We start from the raw sequence: 16,683 nt of genomic DNA on the forward strand, positions 1-16,683 counted from the left end.
CCCCCCAGGATAGAGAACGGGTTTGTAAAGGGGGAAGATTTCCTGTTTGGGACAACTGTAGAGTTCTCCTGTCGTGCTGGGTGAGTGGATGCCTGATTAGAAGGGCCTGAGGTGGGGGACAGAAGATGGGGGTCCCAGAGAGGTTGCCATTTCCACCAGCCTCCTCCCTCCCTGGTTTCCCAGTACAGCTGTGTATGAGCTCTCTGGTGAGATGAGCACATGGCAACACATGCTGACTGGTAATGCAGCAACCTCTTCAGTTCGGCTGTGTGCTACGTACGTGCCCTTATCAAAGCAGTCTTCAGTGTGGCCAGACCCCATTTCATGGCAGTGGTAGCTTCTGGTTAATGACTTGTATCCGTGCGATGTCAGGGAGGAGTGGGGAAAACCCTTTCTGGGGTGTTTCTGGGTAAGCACTCAGCTTCCTCTCTTTCTTTAGGTATAAATTAGAAGGGTCATCTTCTGCCCAATGTGTGGCATCAGGAAATGGAGTTCGTTGGGATGTATCTCTTCCAACCTGTAAAAGTAAGAGGAAAAACTCTGAGCAAAGCCATTAAGACAACACCTGGAACTGCTGTGGTGGTGGGCTTGGGCTGCTCTTGTATGCCATAACTCAATTGTCTGTAAAATTCAGGATTTTGGTACTAAATCATGCTGTGCGGCCTGCAGTGCAATATTCTTGTACAATTCAGAAACTATGCTGACAAACTGGAGGGAGCAAGGGAAGAGCAGAAATTCCATGAAATTATGGGAAAAGTGGTGATCTGATTTCTAAGTGGAGTAATGTTTTTCTTCCTCTGTAGTTACCAAATCATTGAACATTAGAGCTCTACCCACTTAATTTGCTGTAATGCTAAAGTCAGGTAGTGCATAGTATTATAGGAAGTATTATAGAAAAAAGAAATATCATTTTTTGTCTTCCTCTGTGAATCCTCAAATTAGATAATTCAGCGATGAATTAATTTTTTTTATGCTTCCTGGCACAGCTTCTGTTAAAATCTCATGCCAGCAGTGTATGATTGGTTTTCAGCATTGGCTTGCAAGCTGCTGTAGCTGCTCCTCTGTTAAAACCCAGATGTTTTTTCTGGGATACATCTGTGGTGAAGGACTATGCAGGGATCTTCTATGTGTTGCTTTAATTGTCTCGTGTACACTGGCTTTCATTTGAGATACTCATTGTGGTATAGTCTAGTCTGCTGAATTTCTGTGCTGCCTGGACATTCAGGTTCACATTTTGGCTTGCTTCCTTTCCAGGTGGAGCGGCCACCATCATTGTTGGTAGGTAATGCATACCCTAGATCTTTATGCCCCCTTTCTTGCCCATCTTTACATTACTGTCTCTTATGTATTCTGCTTAAACCTGGAAAAGGATTAAGAGCCTTCCACTACAGTCTGTTTCCATGTTTTGTTGCTCTAAGGTCATGTGAAAAAGAGGGGAGGAAGGTAAAGATGCTACGTGGCTGGGGAGGGAAATGGCAAGTGAATGTGTCTGGAGCACAGATTGAAGTCTGTTGTGTCTCCTGCAGGCATCCTGCCCCTCCTCCTGGCGTTGCTGGTTATGAGTTTCTAGATCAGGGTGCAGCCGCAGCGGGAATGCCCGGATCAGCTCCTCGGGGAGCTCTGAGCTCCTACTGATGGTGGGACATGGTCACGCTGATCCCTGTGCTCTGTATTGCCCTCTGGTGAAATGGGCCTCGTAATAGCAATCAACAGATCTTCGATGGAAAAAGATGAACTTTACCCCCAAATGCTCCCTCCCACTGCCCAGGACTGCTCATGCTTCTGTCTGCCGGAGCCGTGCTTTGTGCTGGCAGCTCGCTGTCACCTAGCTTGGGCCACGGCTTGGAAACTGGGCACAGTTATCCCCACGTGAGGTTGCAATAGTGCCAAAGACTTTTGTGCTGTGCTGCTCTGGACTCAAGGAAATCGGGCACTTTGGGTACCTCCATGTGTTCTGCTTATCAGCCCTGCTGAGGTAACGTTGTACCCGGCTCTGATCAGGGTTTTTGGGTGTCATAAGTGAATTGATGGGAAAAATGTGAGTGTCTTTCTGTGAGTGATATGTACTTGAAGAAATTAAGTTTGATATGTATAGGTTGTGTAAGACAGGTGTTCCCTGTCGGTACTGAAAGCACTGAAAACATTTGTATAGAAGCACATGTTGTAGCATTTACTTCAAGGCAAGTCTGAACCACTGTGAAAAACAGCAGGCCTTACAGATGGACAATTTTACCAGAGAATAAAACTGTGAATGCCTTCTTACAAAGAACAACTCCTCCGACTCTTCCTGTATGTGCTAAAGTTAGTGCCACAGCAGATTCAAAAACTATCTCTGTGATACATCAAGGTTTTCCTCTGACTGCCTTGCAGAAATACCCTTCCTGTCAGTGCAGTGACTCAGTGCTGCTGTGGAAGTGGTGAAGCAGTCGGGTGCCTGAAAGCCCCAGGAGGAACAGCAGCAGGGTGGGTGCTCAGCAGGGCAGGTGGCCTCGGGGACAAATGTGGAACTTGCAGCTGTCTCTGCAGATGCCACCGAACGTCAGAAAGTGTCAGAAAGTTGCTCGGTGTGAACTTCTTCACTTTCTGCTCAAATGCTGCCCGAATAGGAGGCCCTGGGACTGCTGCAGTGGTGAAGGAGGAAAAGCAGGTTAGGGCTTCTCGCTCTGCTGGCAGCGGGGCTGGTGCACAGAGCAGCTGCTGCACCTGAAAGTTGGCACAGATGCACACCAAGCGAAAGCCTCAGTTTACTCATCTGGGGGGAACAAATGCTGCATTTTTGTGTGTGCTTTTCTGTCACCCTGTTGAACCTGTCCCACCTGGTCCCTGTGCTGAGGAGGGCTGGTGAGGGTGCTGCGCCCAGCTGAATGAGGCAGCGTGCTGCCGCTGGGCATGCTGGCCCCTGCTTGGCTTTGGCAGTGCCACAAGGACAGCTCTGGTGGTGGAACCTCACACCTTGTATGGACTGAGGATACGGGCTTAAGGTTCAGGGCTCTGATAGGGAGGGTTAAATGACCAGTCTGTGAGCTTTGTACCATGGGCAGGTGGGAGAGGGAAGCCTTCAAAATGTCTAGTACATGCTTTTTTGTTTCTGCATTTTCACCCGTGCTTTTCTACTAACAGGAACATGCATCTAAATAGAGGGAAAAACGCAAAGAACGATTTCCATCAACATGTTAGCCTCAAATAGAAAAGTTCCCCTTACAAGCAGAGCATCATCCTGCTCAGCTGTCACTGTGGCACAGCAGAATCCAGTTTTCGGAAGTAATCTTACAAAATAAGCAGTTGCAGATTGTGTTTTCACTCATATTCATGCATTTGACATATATATACACATGTATGTGAAATATGTGAATATGTATTTCACTATATAGATGTGTGTATATATATGAAAAATACTACTGTAAGCCACGCGAATGACCAGGTGATCAAAACAAATGGAAAGCCTAGTACCTTAGTCATGTGTTTGGTTTTATTTTAATCTCAGCACCATTGTTTCTACTGCATAGTCCAGAAATTGTCTTGCAAATGGTTTAGCTCCTGATTTTAAGGATGAGCTTGAAGTGACCTACCTTCAGCCCAATGGAAGGAACTGTACATGCTGTCATATTGCTTACAGATGTGGTCACCAAATTTTACGGTTGAAGAGCACTTCTATGCTGTGTTTATATGTGAATCGAATTAAGTTGTGTATAATTTAACTTTATGATCTGAGTGTAAACCATATAATGCATAATGTCAAAATTGCATGGTGTGGAAGGTCTCTGTCAATAAAAGGGATAAGAAAGACTGAGCAGTGTACATCTTGCTGCCTCTTCTAGGCTCAGAGAGCATCCTCAGCTATGCTGACTCTGGTGCCATGTGTGGGAGGAGGGGGAAATGCCCCCCCTCTGCCCTTCCCTTCAGTCTGCTCTTCCCTTCCCGTACTTGGGGGGCTCAGCTGGTTCCTGGGAAGGGCTGCTGGGGGTTTGGGGAAGAGCCCAGGCCACTTCCCATAACCAAGGATGCTCTGCAAGGGCCTCATCCAGATCATGGCTCCTCCGGGTGCTCTGCCACAGCTGCCCTGGGCCCTGCAGTGGGTCCCAGGGGGCCACCCTCCCCTGCATGGGGGAGGAGGAGGTGGGAGCAAAAATAGCAGCAGCAGAAGCGCGTGGGACCTGCACCACCCTGGGGCTGGTGGCTGCGCCCGTCCTGTGCGGGGAGGCCACGGGTTCCTGTCCCATGGCCCCGGGAAGCCCCGCAGCTGCGGCTCCTTCCGCAGGCCTGGGGGAACTGGGGTGCCCATATCAGCCCGCGGCCCTCCGGGAGCTGCAGTCGGGACCGGAGCATGGTGCTCGCCTTCGCCCTCCGCCTCCTGGGCAGCTCCACTCTGCTCCTGGCTGCTGTGGCTGGGGCTCAAGGTAAGGCAGACTCACAGGGCTGTGCCGCTGTGTCCTTCCTCCTGCGACCCTCCTCTGCCTCCTCGCACGTTCTGGACGTTCTGTGGGGCAGCATCAAGGCTGCCCCGTGCCCTTCAGAGGCGGGGGGAGATGGGGGTGATGGGGCTGCCAGAGGCTGCGGGAAGTCCTCCACAACCCGCCCAGCTTCTCGGAATAAGGGGCTTTACCTACGTGTTTGAAGTGCCACAGTAAAGCAGGCTACAAACAAAGTGTCTTATGGAAATTAGGCGAGGAGCCTGTTGTAATAATAGCTCGTGTTTGGGATTTGTCAAGTTGAAACTTGCCACATCAAACAGAAATGACTTGGGATGGGGCAAGCGAGGAGTGCAATGGCAAACAAAGGCTGAGCTGCTCGGCGCGCTGGGTGCCCGCGGGGTGGGTGCAGCCTGGTGGGCAGCCCGGGGTCCCTGCGGCGGGGATGGCACAGCCAGTAACTCGGCTCCATCTCTGAGGTGGGGCTTTGTTTATCCCTTCCCGTCTTGTACGCATAGATGTTATGACCTGGTTGCCCCGACAAGGCCTGAGAAGGGTTTTGGTGCTGTGTGGGGGTTTCTGCTGATGCCCTTGAATCGTGTTTGTTATTCTTGGGCATCCCCTGATAGCAAAGGCTGCTCCCCACCCGTCTTCGCTGGGCAAGGTGGCTCAGTGCCAGGCTGGGAGCCAAGCATCAGCAACTGCAAAGGGTTTAAGGAAAAAGGGAAACTTATCACTAAGTTAACACCTTGCAGTGTGTGGGGTGCAGGGGAGCAGCTCGGGGTAAGGGGCTGTGGTCTGCTCGGTGATCCAGGGGGAATTACCAGTGAGAGGCATTTCACCTTCTTTCCACATGCCTATATCTAGTGCAAATATTTGCTCTGTGATCCAGGCGGCTTCCCTGCCACTGTGGTCCAACAGGCTGCACGGACAGCGGCGACACTGCACCCATTGCAGGCAGGAAAGGCTTGAGGGTGTGCAGCTGAACGCCGTGCTCTTTGTCTGAACATCGTGCTCCTTGTCTTCCTTTTCCAGTTATCCGATGCCCACCCCCATACATCCGGAATGGGAAGAGCAGGTCTGCTGCTCGCTACGTCTACAGGGCTGGGAGCAGCGTAAGCTTCACGTGCAACCCAGGCTACACCTTGCAGGGCTCCCACACCAGCACCTGCCAAGCTGACTCCAGATGGAGCCCACCTGTGCCAGAGTGCAAAAAGGGCAAGTGTCCCAGCCGGCGTACGAGTGGGATGCCATGGGGGGAAGCTCCCTCCTGCGTGCTCTCTCTTTTATGAGAAAGTAAGGCCAGGATGCCTCTGTCCTTGCTGCTCTTCCCAAAGCAAGGTGCTTCCAGAGAGAGAAAGCAACTCAGGAGAGAGGAGCTAGGGTGGGAAATGAGGCTGCTGCAGCCTGCCCTGGGCTCACAGGGGGATGGGAAGAAGTTGATGCTGGGGCTGTGGTGCTCTGCAGCCAGAGGCTGTAATCCCCAGGCACGCCAGCGAGCCATGGGCTGGCTGTGGGTAATGCCTCCCTGCATCAGCCTCCCTGGGGGATTTCTCTGCTTCTGCTCACAGTCAGATCAGGGATGTTTCCTTCTTCCTCCTGGAATGGGAAGCAGTCACAGCTTCCCACTCTTTTGCTACTTCCGTGTTCATGTGCATCTTCTGCCAAATCTGTGGTGTGCCCGCGAGTTCCCCTTTCAGGGGTGTCCCTAATCATTAGTAATTTCCTCTGGCCATAATGTGATTGTGATTTTGGTGCTGCCCTAATTTTGGTTAACTCATATTTTGGCCCAGCAAACAGAGCAAAGACTGAGCAGGATTCAGGATCGTACCCTTGCCAGCTGTCCTAGTATGCAGAACGGTGAGCAGTGGACTTACGGGGCAATTTCTTCTCCCTGCAGAGGTGACATGTCCTCGGCCACCAAACATCGCCAACGGGCTGCACAGCGGCCAGACCACGGAAAAATTTACTCAGGGAGACATCGTGTACTACGGCTGCAAGAATGGCTTCACGCTGGTCGGGAACATCTCCATCAACTGCTCGGAGGCTGGGCTGTGGAGCCGGCCCCTGCCACGCTGCCAAGGTGGGTCGGGGCGTCCCCGCGGCGCTGCAGCAGCAGCTGCAGGGCTCATGGCATCGCTGGGAAGGGAGGGGACTGAGCGTGCAGGATGCGGCCCAGGCACTGATGTGTAAAGGCCACGTCCGTGTTCTTGCAGCAATCGGCTGTGAGAGACCCGAGGTGAGGAACGGGAAGGTGCACGGGCACGAGAGCACCTATGAAGCCGGGGAGATTCTGCACTTCGACTGCGATGCTGGCCATGCCACACATGGTGCTCAGGAGGCTCAGTGCCTACCGGGAGGCACCTGGGACCCACCAGTGCTGGCCTGTGAGAGAGGTGAGTGCGGGCAGGGGTGCTGAGCTGGTCCCATGGGGGTTTTTGCTCATCCCCTCACCCTGCAGCCACTCCTTCCCCTGCACGCTGCTCTCCCACTAACCTGGGCTTGCTGTCGCCCTCTTGCAGTCCGACCGTGCCCCATGCCCCCAAAGATCAGCAACGGACAACACGACGGGCAGGGCAAAGCAGAATTTACCATGGGGATGTATGTGACCTACACCTGCGATCCTGGCTACTACCTTGCTGAAGACATCCCGCATGTATTTTGCAAAGCCTCAGGGAACTGGAGCCAGCCCAGCCCGCGCTGCGAAGGTGCGTCCATGCGCGGTGTCCTTGTCCTGCAGCCAGCTCCGTGTGGCACTGGCACAGGACAGGCCCTGGCCATTGCCCTGAGGCCTTCAGTAAGGGACTAAAATCTCCTCCAATTATATACAAATAGAGTTTTATAACATGCAATGAATGATCTTACAACCATGAACTCAGAGCTGGGTATTTATGAAGCCCACAGCCGTGCGAGATGCCGACAGCTGGCCTATGGTCGGTGTGTGATGCACACAGAGGGGCTGCAGAGGCAGCAGCTACTGCACAGCCTCAGGCAATGCTGGTTGGGTTTCCTTGAATCAGTCAGCACTCCTTTTGGCCTAGAAAGCCAGAGGAAAGGCAGGGCAGCCACAGCAGGCTGCCAGGAAAGAGATGGGCAGTACCTGGGGTACCAGCCCTCTGCTCCCCACCTGCACCCTCCCCATGTCAGATGCGGTGCTGGTTTGAGCTGTGCCAGCTCCTCTGCATCACCTCCTCCAGACCCCCCATGAGCCTTTCCAATCCCTCTGCAGAGGTGACGTGTCCTCAGCCACCAAACATCGCCAACGGGCTGCACAGCGGCCAGTCCATGGACAGGTTTCCCCAGGGCACGACCGTGTACTACGGCTGCAAGAATGGCTTCACGCTGGTCGGGAACATCTCCATCAACTGCTCGGAGGCCGGGCTGTGGAGCCGGCCCCTGCCACGCTGCCAAGGTGGGTCGGGGCGTCCCCGCGGCGCTGCAGCAGCAGCTGCAGGGCTCATGGCATCGCTGGGAAGGGAGGGGACTGAGCGTGCAGGATGCGGCCCAGGCACTGATGTGTAAAGGCCACGTCCGTGTTCTTGCAGCAATCGGCTGTGAGAGACCCGAGGTGAGGAACGGGAAGGTGCACGGGCACGAGAGCACCTATGAAGCCGGGGAGATTCTGCACTTCGACTGCGATGCTGGCCATGCCACAGATGGTGCTCAGGAGGCTCAGTGCCTGCCAGGAGGCACCTGGGACCCACCAGTGCTGGCCTGTGAGAGAGGTGAGTGCGGGCAGGGGTGCTGAGCTGGTCCCATGGAGGCTTCTGCTCATCCCCTCACCCTGCAGCCGCTCCTTCCCCTGCACGCTGCTCTCCCACTAACCTGGGCTTGCTGTCGCCCTCTTGCAGTCCGACCATGCCCCATGCCCCCAAAGATCAGCAACGGACAACACGATGGGCAGGGCAAAAGTTTTTTCACCACGGGGATGTCTGTGATATACAGCTGCGATCCCGGCTACTACCTCATTGGAAATGCTCAGGTGGTCTGCAAAGCCTCAGGGAACTGGAGCCAGCCCAGCCCGCACTGCGAAGGTACGTCCGTGCGCGGTGTCCTTGTCCTGCAGCCAGCTCTGTGTGGCCCCAGCCATTGCCACCAAATCCTCAGAGAAAAATAATCCCACGTAAAATGTCGCACGGTAGAAATTAATGTCAAGCCCTCCTGTTGTGAAGGCAGGGATGGGGAAGTTTCTATAAATTTAATGTGATTTTGCTGTTGCAATATTAGCTGTTTGTTTTTGTTTTTGTTTTGTTTTGTGTTTTTTTCCTTGTTTTTGCCCCTTTTGCACATCACTTCTGCGCATCTTCCTTTCCAGTGACAATCTGCATAAAGCCGCATATACTGAACGGACGGATAGTTGATGATAAAGGACTTATCTACGCACCTGGGCAGGTGGTGACGGTTCAGTGCCACGACAGTTACAGCCTGCAAGGTACTGCTAAAATCCTCTGCCAGGAGGACGGCAGCTGGGACCCTCCCATGCCCCTCTGCGACCTGCACCATCACCAGATGATGCTGATCAGGCCCGAGCCTTCAGGTAAACGCTGACGGGGCCGCCAGGGGCATGCTGCTATTTGATATCCCTTAACCCCCCACCAGAATATGCTTAAATCCTGTAAGAGAGTAGAATATTTGAGGTTGTTTTGAGAACAGGAACCTGATCCTCTGGAATCCTCCAGGAAAATATGTTGGTTTTGTTTAATAATGGCTATGTTAATCAAAATAAACAATTTTTCAAGGCAAACCAAGCCTCTTTCCTCACAACCGTGTTGTTTGTGTGCTTGCACCTGGCATGCCTGCCCTGCTTGACTCTCATATCTGTTTTCTTTCCCAATAGGTGGTTGTGGTGCTCCTACAAGGTTACCCTTTGCTGAGCTAAACGAGGAGCATAGGAATGAGATTGATTTTTCTGTTGGGAAGACTGTGAAATACACTTGTCGGCCTGGATTTGCTAAACACCCAGGACTGTCACCTACTATTACATGCCTTCAGAGCGGAGTGTGGTCAGAAGCACTAGAGTTCTGTAAAAGTGAATAGCTCCTTGATTTGGTGTCCGTTGTTTGAGAAGGAGTAGGTGCTAGGTTCTGTCCATGCTGCAAAAACCTTCCTGGTGTTCCAACAATATGTGACTAGTAAAGCCATGTAACTTTATGCTGTTCAAAACCCGTTTTGGGGTAATTGGAGATGTGGGCAGATTGCTGGAGTTGTAGTTGTATCTGCAGTGCCGTGGTGCAGACACATCCTAAAGCGAGGTTCTGTCTCCTGCAGGGAAGCAATGCAACCACCCCGGGGAACCCGAGAACGGCAGGATTACCTTCCTGGCGGATCTCTTCTTTGGGTCAACCGTGGTCTACAGCTGTGAAGAAGGGTAAGTGCTAGGTCCTGGTTCTGCTGCACCTTAAAATGCCACGGAAAGATGCATTAGGTAAGTCTCCCTTTTCCCCTCCTTTATTCATTCCCAATACGTGGGTTCTGTGCAGAAGCCACTGCATAGTTCTGTACCTCTGGGAGCACGCAGGGTGTTCCCTACCTTCTGCATGCACATTTATGCTGTAGAATTGGTACACGGTGCTGAGCTGGGGGGGAACTTCTCCCAGAGGGTCAGGGCTCTGCTGCCAGCAGGGCTGCCTGCGCAGTCTGCTGGTGAGCAGGAGGTAACAGCTCAAACCGAGGCGACCCTGAATTAATGTGAACTCCTTCTGACACCAGGCATAGGTTAATCGGACAGTCCAGCAGGCGCTGTGAGATCTCTGGTGGACGTGTCGCGTGGTCCGGCGATATCCCCACCTGCCAGCGTAAGTAGCTTAAAGCCCCAGGGGCTTTACGTGGCTCTGGTAAATAGTTCCCGGCACAGGCTGCCAAATCTTTCCAATCAAAGCTTTAACTGGGAATTTCTCTGCTCCGAGGGCATGAAAAATATCAGAAGGTTTTGATGTCATAAGAAAATATTCTGGGAAAAGGTACAAGAGCTCAGAGCTTAATGGATTACAGAAAGCAAGGTCTCAGCTGGAGCTTTCTCAGTAGCGCTTGTGTGCCCTGTCTCTGACTAACCTGTGATGTTGGTGACATCCCCTGATGTCAGAGGAAAGGAAAATATGTTCAGCTCAGGGGGATTCATATGAGGCACAGAGAGACCAAGTCACTGCTGTAAGGAGATGCAGAGGGCTGCAGAACAGCAGAAATGGGATCCCAGCACCCCTTGGGCTCTCCCTTTCAGTGCATGCACAGACGGCTAATTTGTGCCCAGAGCTGCTGTAGCACACCTCAGCAATTAGAGCTTAGCGTGTCTCTGCTGGTTACGTAGAGGCTGGGGACTGTTTCCTGAGGACAGAAAAGAAACATTTACAGGCACCTTCATTTTAAAGCATTTTACAGACTCTCCAGGTACACATTAACCTAACAGGTGACACACTAATTACTGCCTGTCCGAGCCTTTGCATTGCGTGCAGCTGAAAAAACAGCATTTTACGTGGGCGATACAAAAGAAATTTTCTCTTTTTCTTTCTTAAATGGTAGAAAGCACAAAGCATGTAGACGCTTCTGCTAAAGAGAGGTTTGTCTTACTGGCGTGCTTTCTGACTGTCATAGAAATTGCTGCTCAGGGAAATGGGCTGTCTACAAGGTCTTACTGGGGAGGCCACATCATTGTGGTTACTCCATCAGCAGGACAAGTGCTTGTGCCCCACAGACTGAGGGGCTTCGAGTACCTCAGTGCTGCAGTTGCGTTCAGCAGGCTCATTCTGCACCGCTGCAGGTATCCCCTGTGCGCCCCCGCCCAGCATTCCCCACGGGAAGCACACGGGGCGGCTGCTGGACGAATTCCACTACGGCACGTCGGTCACCTACAGCTGCGAGCCCGGCTACCCGCTGCAGGGAGAGGCCTCCATCTTCTGCACCACCAAGGACGGGAAGAACGGGGAGTGGAGCGGGCCCCCCCCGCTGTGCGGAGGTAGGGGAGGGTGGGCGCCTGGGAGTGCTCGGGTGTGAGCCCCTGGTGCTGCTGCTTCAGGTTTGGGAAGAGGAGGGGACCTCGAGGCGACTGTGCTTGTGCCTGGGTGCCCGCTGGGGCAGGAGCTGCTGCTCTGGGGCAGGCGGAGGGAGGAGGCCGTGGGAGCAGCCTGCTGCCTCCAGCATCCCCAGCCTCCCCGTCCAGGTGGATCTCCCCCACAGCTTTTGTTGGGTGGGCAGTACAGCAGCGATAGGAAAGTTATCTTCAGGATAGTGCCTTAAAAGAGACCGCAGCTGGAAGTGGCTCGCAGCCACAGAGCTGTGCTGCTCTGAGGCCCGGCGCTTCTCTCCCAGAGGCGAGATGTCCCGTCCCGCAGATCCAGAATGGGCGAATAGTGTCGGCTCCTAGCGTCACCTACACATACAAGGACACCGTCACCTTCGAGTGTGAGCCAGGCTACACCATGCGCGGGCACAGCGTGGTGCAGTGCCAGCTGAACAGCACCTGGGAGCCACCCGTGCCAGCCTGCGAGCGGGGCAAGTGTCCAGGCAGCGCTCTGCGTGCCAGCCCGACCCTGCACCCCCGGCCCTGTTTTTCCCCCCATGCCCTTGACCAGGGGTCTGGCTTGTGTCTCCCCCAGCTGGCTGCAGTGCTCCCCCCAGGCTGGTGTTTGCTGAGCTGAAGGAGGCGTTCAGGAACCAGAGCACCTTCCCCGTGGGCAGGGCGGTGGAGTACGTGTGCCGGCCCGGCTACAGCGCGCACCCGGGGATGTCACCGACTGTTGTGTGCCTCAGGAATCAGACCTGGTCTGCGGCGCTGGAGTTCTGTAAAAGTGTGTCCTACAGTGTCAGGCTTGGCTGGAAATTTGTGCTTCTTGGGTGTGAAGCCCTCTGGCTTTATGGGTTTCTTAGTTTTGGGCAGCCTGCTGTCTGTGTGAGCATCCCCAGGGGATTTGCACGCACCAAGCCGGTGAGCAGCAGAGCTCTGAGGGTGGTGGTGTTCCCTTCCAGGAATGCAGTGTGAGAACCCCGAGGATCCGGAGAATGGCAGAGCCGTTGTCCTGACCGACCTCCTCCTCGGGTCCAAAGTGAATTACACGTGTGAAAAAGGGTGAGCCTTGCGACTAGCCAAGCAAGAGGAAAGCAAGTTTTAAGTGGCAAAATGGCTTTATGTGAAGGAACCTGGTTCCAAAGCCAGACGTTCTGGCTGCCACTTACAAGGGTTGTAAAGAAATCTGAAGATTCTTCATATAAATAAATAATATTTCTGTGTGACCGCAGGCACACGCTGGTGGGGCATTCTCAGAGGATGTGTGAGATCTCTGGCACCCGTGTCTCCTGGAGCGGAGCTGCTCCCATCTGCCGGCGTAAGTAGGCCACGAGAGAAGGTCCTGGGGGGTGGCTTGCCCTGGTGCTTGCAACAGAAGGGGGTGAATCGTTCAAGGCAAAGATTTTATCGCAAAAGAGATCTCAGGTCACCCTAAGGGTAAAATATTTCATGTTTTTTTTCTTTGTGTTTTGGACATTTCTTGAAAATGTTTCCAAAGGTCTTTTATCTTGGCCCAACCTGGGGAAAATGTTGATGTTTTAAACTCCCTGTTCCTGTAGCCTGTGTTTCTCACTGGTCACATGTAGGAACGTGTGGTCAGGCTCTGTCTGCATGTGTCAGCAGTGGTTATGGAAAGGGAGGTAAGATCAGTCCCACCACCTCCAGCCGTGGGCAGCGAGGAAGTGACTCACAGGAGGGCACAGGTTTTCCTTCCCGGAGGACCTTTGTCTCAGGCCACTTCGGGTCCCCATATCTGGAGAGTGTGACGCTGGGACGGGCTCACCCTCGCCCACTCCATCCTGGCAGTGTGCGGCCTGCAGACCCGGCGCTGCTAAAAGCCACCTTGTGCGTGCTGCAGGTATCGTCTGCGACCCGCCCCCGGACATCCCCCGCGGGACACACAATGGGCACTCGATGGACGCCTTCCCCTACGCGGCCGTGGTCACCTACACGTGCGAGCCGGGCCATGCGCTGGCCGGAGCCGCCTCCATCTTCTGCACCACGGTGGATGGGGAGCGTGGCGAGTGGAGCGGGCCGCCGCCGCGGTGCGGAGGTGGGCACTGATAGCAAGGGAGTTAACGTGGCAGGAATTTATTAACGAGAGCCGAGAGGAGTCCATTTTCTTCCTCCTTTGGTTTCTGAAGGTTGGCTTGTTCTGATTTCCGTATTTCTTCTCTCCCCCCTCCGCAGAGGTGAGGTGTCCTCCCCCTCCAGGCATCCCCAACGGGCAGCACAGCGGCCAGCCCTCGGACACGTTCCCGGCAGGCTCGGCAGTTCAGTACACCTGTAAGGATGGCTACTCCCTCATTGGGAACGCGTCCCTCAGCTGCACCACCGCGGGAACCTGGAGCCGGCCCCGGCCGCGCTGCGAAGGTGTGTTTGGGTTTGGGTTTGGGTTTGGGTTTGGGTTTGAGTTTGAGTTTTTTTCCCCTGGGTCCTCGCTCCCTTCTTGCCTTGGTTCAGTCACTGCAAACCAAAGCGAAGGTCCCACAGGCAGGACGAGCTCCACGTGCCTCCCAGATGTACCTTTCTTCCCCCCAGTAAGGAGAGGCTCACCAGCACAGCTGGAAAATGATATTTCTGTTTTGTTGTTGTTGTTGTTTTGTGCAAGAATAAGAATCAATAATGTTGGCATGTCCATGACAGTGATGGCAAGGTTCAGCAGCAGGTACTCCCCTGCGTGGGTTTCATGTCCCAAACAGCACGTTGTGCTCCTCTCTTCCAGCAATCGGCTGCAAAAGACCAGAGATTGAGCACGGGAGAACAACCGGGCTGGAGGCTGTGTACAAGCTTGAGGCCACCGCTGTCTTCGAATGTGATTTTGGTTATGCCCTGAAGGGTTCTCAGGAGTCTCAGTGCCAGTTTGGGGGCACGTGGCACCCACCTGTCCCCACCTGTGAAAAGAGTAAGTGTAAGCAGGGTGGGGGGTGGGGGGTGATTTCTTCTGAAGCCACCCTGGCAGGGTGCAACCACCTCACGTTGCAGGTAAAGGGATCCTGAGCCCCTCCCCAGGACTGGGAAGGAAACGCATGCAAATATCTGTCCTCCCACCTTCATAATCCCATGTAGGTTGTTGTTAGGTAGGGCTTTTCCTCCTCAAATGAATGCAGAAAGGGAGAGTCAGGCTGCTGTACCGTCTTGTTCACAACCCTGGGAAGGCCAGAGCAAGCTGCTAGTGCCAAGTGTTAGTGCCATGTAACCACTGCAAATGCCTAAATATGAGAAATGGCCACTCTTCATGTCAATAAGCTAGAAAAAATAATGAATGCAGAAAGATAGGTGTGGGCAGGATAGAAACATATTCCAGCATTGACATCCCTAGCTACTTGGGAAAAGGTAATAGGAAACAAAGAAGTTAAAATGCTGTCTTATCCCACAGGCTGTGGAACCTGCTTTTCACGAGGTTTGATGTTTTTTCCCCTCCTTGTAGTGCTGCTGTGTCCTTCCCCTCCGACTATCAAAAATGGCCGGCACAGTAGCAAGGACATGACAGTGTTCATCCCTGGGACATTGGTGAAGTACGAGTGTGACCCAGGCTATGTCCTCACGGGGAAAACCACTGTTTCTTGTTTGCCATCTGGAACCTGGAGCATCCCTTACCCCCGGTGCGAAGGTGAGCTGCGAATGCTGTCGGGGTGTCCCAACAAGACAGCAGAGAGGCTGCAGGCAGGGGCTGCACTCATGGGGGAGCAAACAGGCAGGGATTTAAATCTCCAAGCCCACACACTCCTCCTTGCATGGCTTCTCCCTGAATTTCAACCTCATAAAAACAACGGGGGAAGCCCTGGCCCTGGAAGCTGCTCCCCCAGCCCACACTGCTGCGCTCCACTTCCAGTTGTCACCTGCATGAGCCCCAGAGTCCGGGATGGAGAAGTGGCTGAAGGGCAGCGAGCCGAGTACCTCCCTGGGGACACCGTCACCTTCCGCTGCCGCCCGGGCTACACGATGCGGGGCAGCCAGGAGGCCAAGTGCCATCCCGCTGGCCGCTGGGTCCCCTCTGTCCCCAGCTGTGAGCCAGGTGAGCACAGGCACGGCTGCTCCCAGCACCGCGGGGACCCAGGGGCTGGGCACCCCCCAGCTGTGAGCATCCAAGGGGTTGGGGCATTGCCCTGGGGGGCAGAGGGGCACCCAGGCATCAGAAGGGGCAGCCTGGGGCCGTGCTGCAGGGCTGGTGCTTTCTGCCTCACTCACGTCTCTCCATATGTGGAGGTGTTTTGCTGTCTTTTGCGTGCTCCTCCACTGGGCAAAACCTCTCCAACCCCCTTCTCTCCGCCAGCGCTGCCTTGTCCGCCGCCGCCCGTTATCGCCCACGCCACGCATGGTGCAGAGCTCGGGGCCAACTTCACCAGTGGCATGGCCGTGAACTACAGTTGCCAGCCCGGCTTCTCCCTGCTCGGGGCCTCCTCCATCTGGTGCACGGCCGCGGGGAGCTGGAGCCGCCCGTACCCACGCTGTGCAGGTGCGGGGCTGCCACGGCTGCTGCTGGGGCTGGCGAGCTGCCCCCCGGAGAGTCCTGGGGGGACTGCACACCCAGAGACCCCCACGGGTCTAAGCTTGCTGCTGGCACACGCCGGGTGCTGTGCTGCTGTTGGTGGCATTGGGAATAAGCTGGTGGCATTGCCAGAGCCCGTGCGTTCCCACCAGGAGATGCTCTCGGTGCTCTCACATCTGAGGCTGCAGATTCCTGTGCTCCGAGGCCCACAAAGGATCCCGCTGCATTTGGGGGATGTGTGGAGTGTGAATACCCCCAGATGGCTAAACTGACAGTTTTTACAAGAGCACATACACTGAGTGTGTGTGTCGCTGCATGCTGTGTTATGCACGTAGATAAATGTCAGAATACAAGCAATGTTAATATCCCAGGGCATCGTAGCAGTGCCTACCAACGTTCCTGTTTCTCTTTAGCTGCATTTCACAGCCAGCACTAATTCCTCATGTCCATTTTGTTTCTTGGCAGCTGGATGTGGGACACCACCATCGTTATTGTTTGCTGAGCTAAACAAAGAGTATAAGAACTGGACCGAGTTTCCTGTTGGGTCGACAGTGAAGTACAGCTGCCGGCCAGGATATGCTAAACATCCGCAGATAATCCCTGCTATTACATGCCTTGAGAATCAGACATGGTCAGAAGTCAAGAAGTTTTGCAAACGTATGTTTGGCGGATGCTTCTGTTTCATTTAAATTGTGGTGTGGCAGCTGAAGCCTTGTAGCTTGGTGGAGATTTCTCCCTTTCAGTTCCCTCCCCTAGGAACTTGGTCAGACTCCTAGGATTTGTGC

General features: G+C 54.1%; 1 protein-coding gene and 1 long non-coding RNA gene across 2 annotated transcripts in view; both read left to right on the forward strand.

Moving 5' to 3' along the window:
• LOC118178589 lies at positions 1–3,788 on the forward strand. Its single transcript, XR_004756209.1, has 4 exons — positions 1–80; positions 440–525; positions 1,255–1,278; positions 1,527–3,788. It is a non-coding gene; the product is annotated as an uncharacterized LOC118178589 (long non-coding RNA).
• LOC118178669 overlaps positions 1–16,683 on the forward strand; it is a 63,012-nt gene that overhangs the window by 35,700 nt on the left and 10,629 nt on the right. Inside the window, exons 43-67 of the mRNA XM_035347391.1 lie at positions 1,255–1,278; positions 2,607–2,647; positions 4,133–4,397; positions 5,445–5,627; positions 6,310–6,492; positions 6,626–6,805; positions 6,932–7,117; positions 7,639–7,821; positions 7,955–8,134; positions 8,261–8,443; positions 8,725–8,946; positions 9,247–9,438; positions 9,678–9,777; positions 10,119–10,204; positions 11,164–11,358; positions 11,712–11,894; positions 11,999–12,190; positions 12,369–12,468; positions 12,639–12,724; positions 13,597–13,779; positions 14,132–14,311; positions 14,837–15,019; positions 15,242–15,424; positions 15,683–15,865; positions 16,364–16,555. Coding sequence (XP_035203282.1) covers positions 1,255–1,278; positions 2,607–2,647; positions 4,133–4,397; positions 5,445–5,627; positions 6,310–6,492; positions 6,626–6,805; positions 6,932–7,117; positions 7,639–7,821; positions 7,955–8,134; positions 8,261–8,443; positions 8,725–8,946; positions 9,247–9,438; positions 9,678–9,777; positions 10,119–10,204; positions 11,164–11,358; positions 11,712–11,894; positions 11,999–12,190; positions 12,369–12,468; positions 12,639–12,724; positions 13,597–13,779; positions 14,132–14,311; positions 14,837–15,019; positions 15,242–15,424; positions 15,683–15,865; positions 16,364–16,555 — 4,068 coding nt within the window. The remainder of the gene's footprint in view (positions 1–1,254; positions 1,279–2,606; positions 2,648–4,132; positions 4,398–5,444; positions 5,628–6,309; positions 6,493–6,625; positions 6,806–6,931; positions 7,118–7,638; positions 7,822–7,954; positions 8,135–8,260; positions 8,444–8,724; positions 8,947–9,246; positions 9,439–9,677; positions 9,778–10,118; positions 10,205–11,163; positions 11,359–11,711; positions 11,895–11,998; positions 12,191–12,368; positions 12,469–12,638; positions 12,725–13,596; positions 13,780–14,131; positions 14,312–14,836; positions 15,020–15,241; positions 15,425–15,682; positions 15,866–16,363; positions 16,556–16,683) is intronic.

This window comes from Oxyura jamaicensis, chromosome 26, assembly GCF_011077185.1.
Source record: "Oxyura jamaicensis isolate SHBP4307 breed ruddy duck chromosome 26, BPBGC_Ojam_1.0, whole genome shotgun sequence".
NCBI classification, from domain to species: Eukaryota; Metazoa; Chordata; class Aves; order Anseriformes; family Anatidae; genus Oxyura; species Oxyura jamaicensis.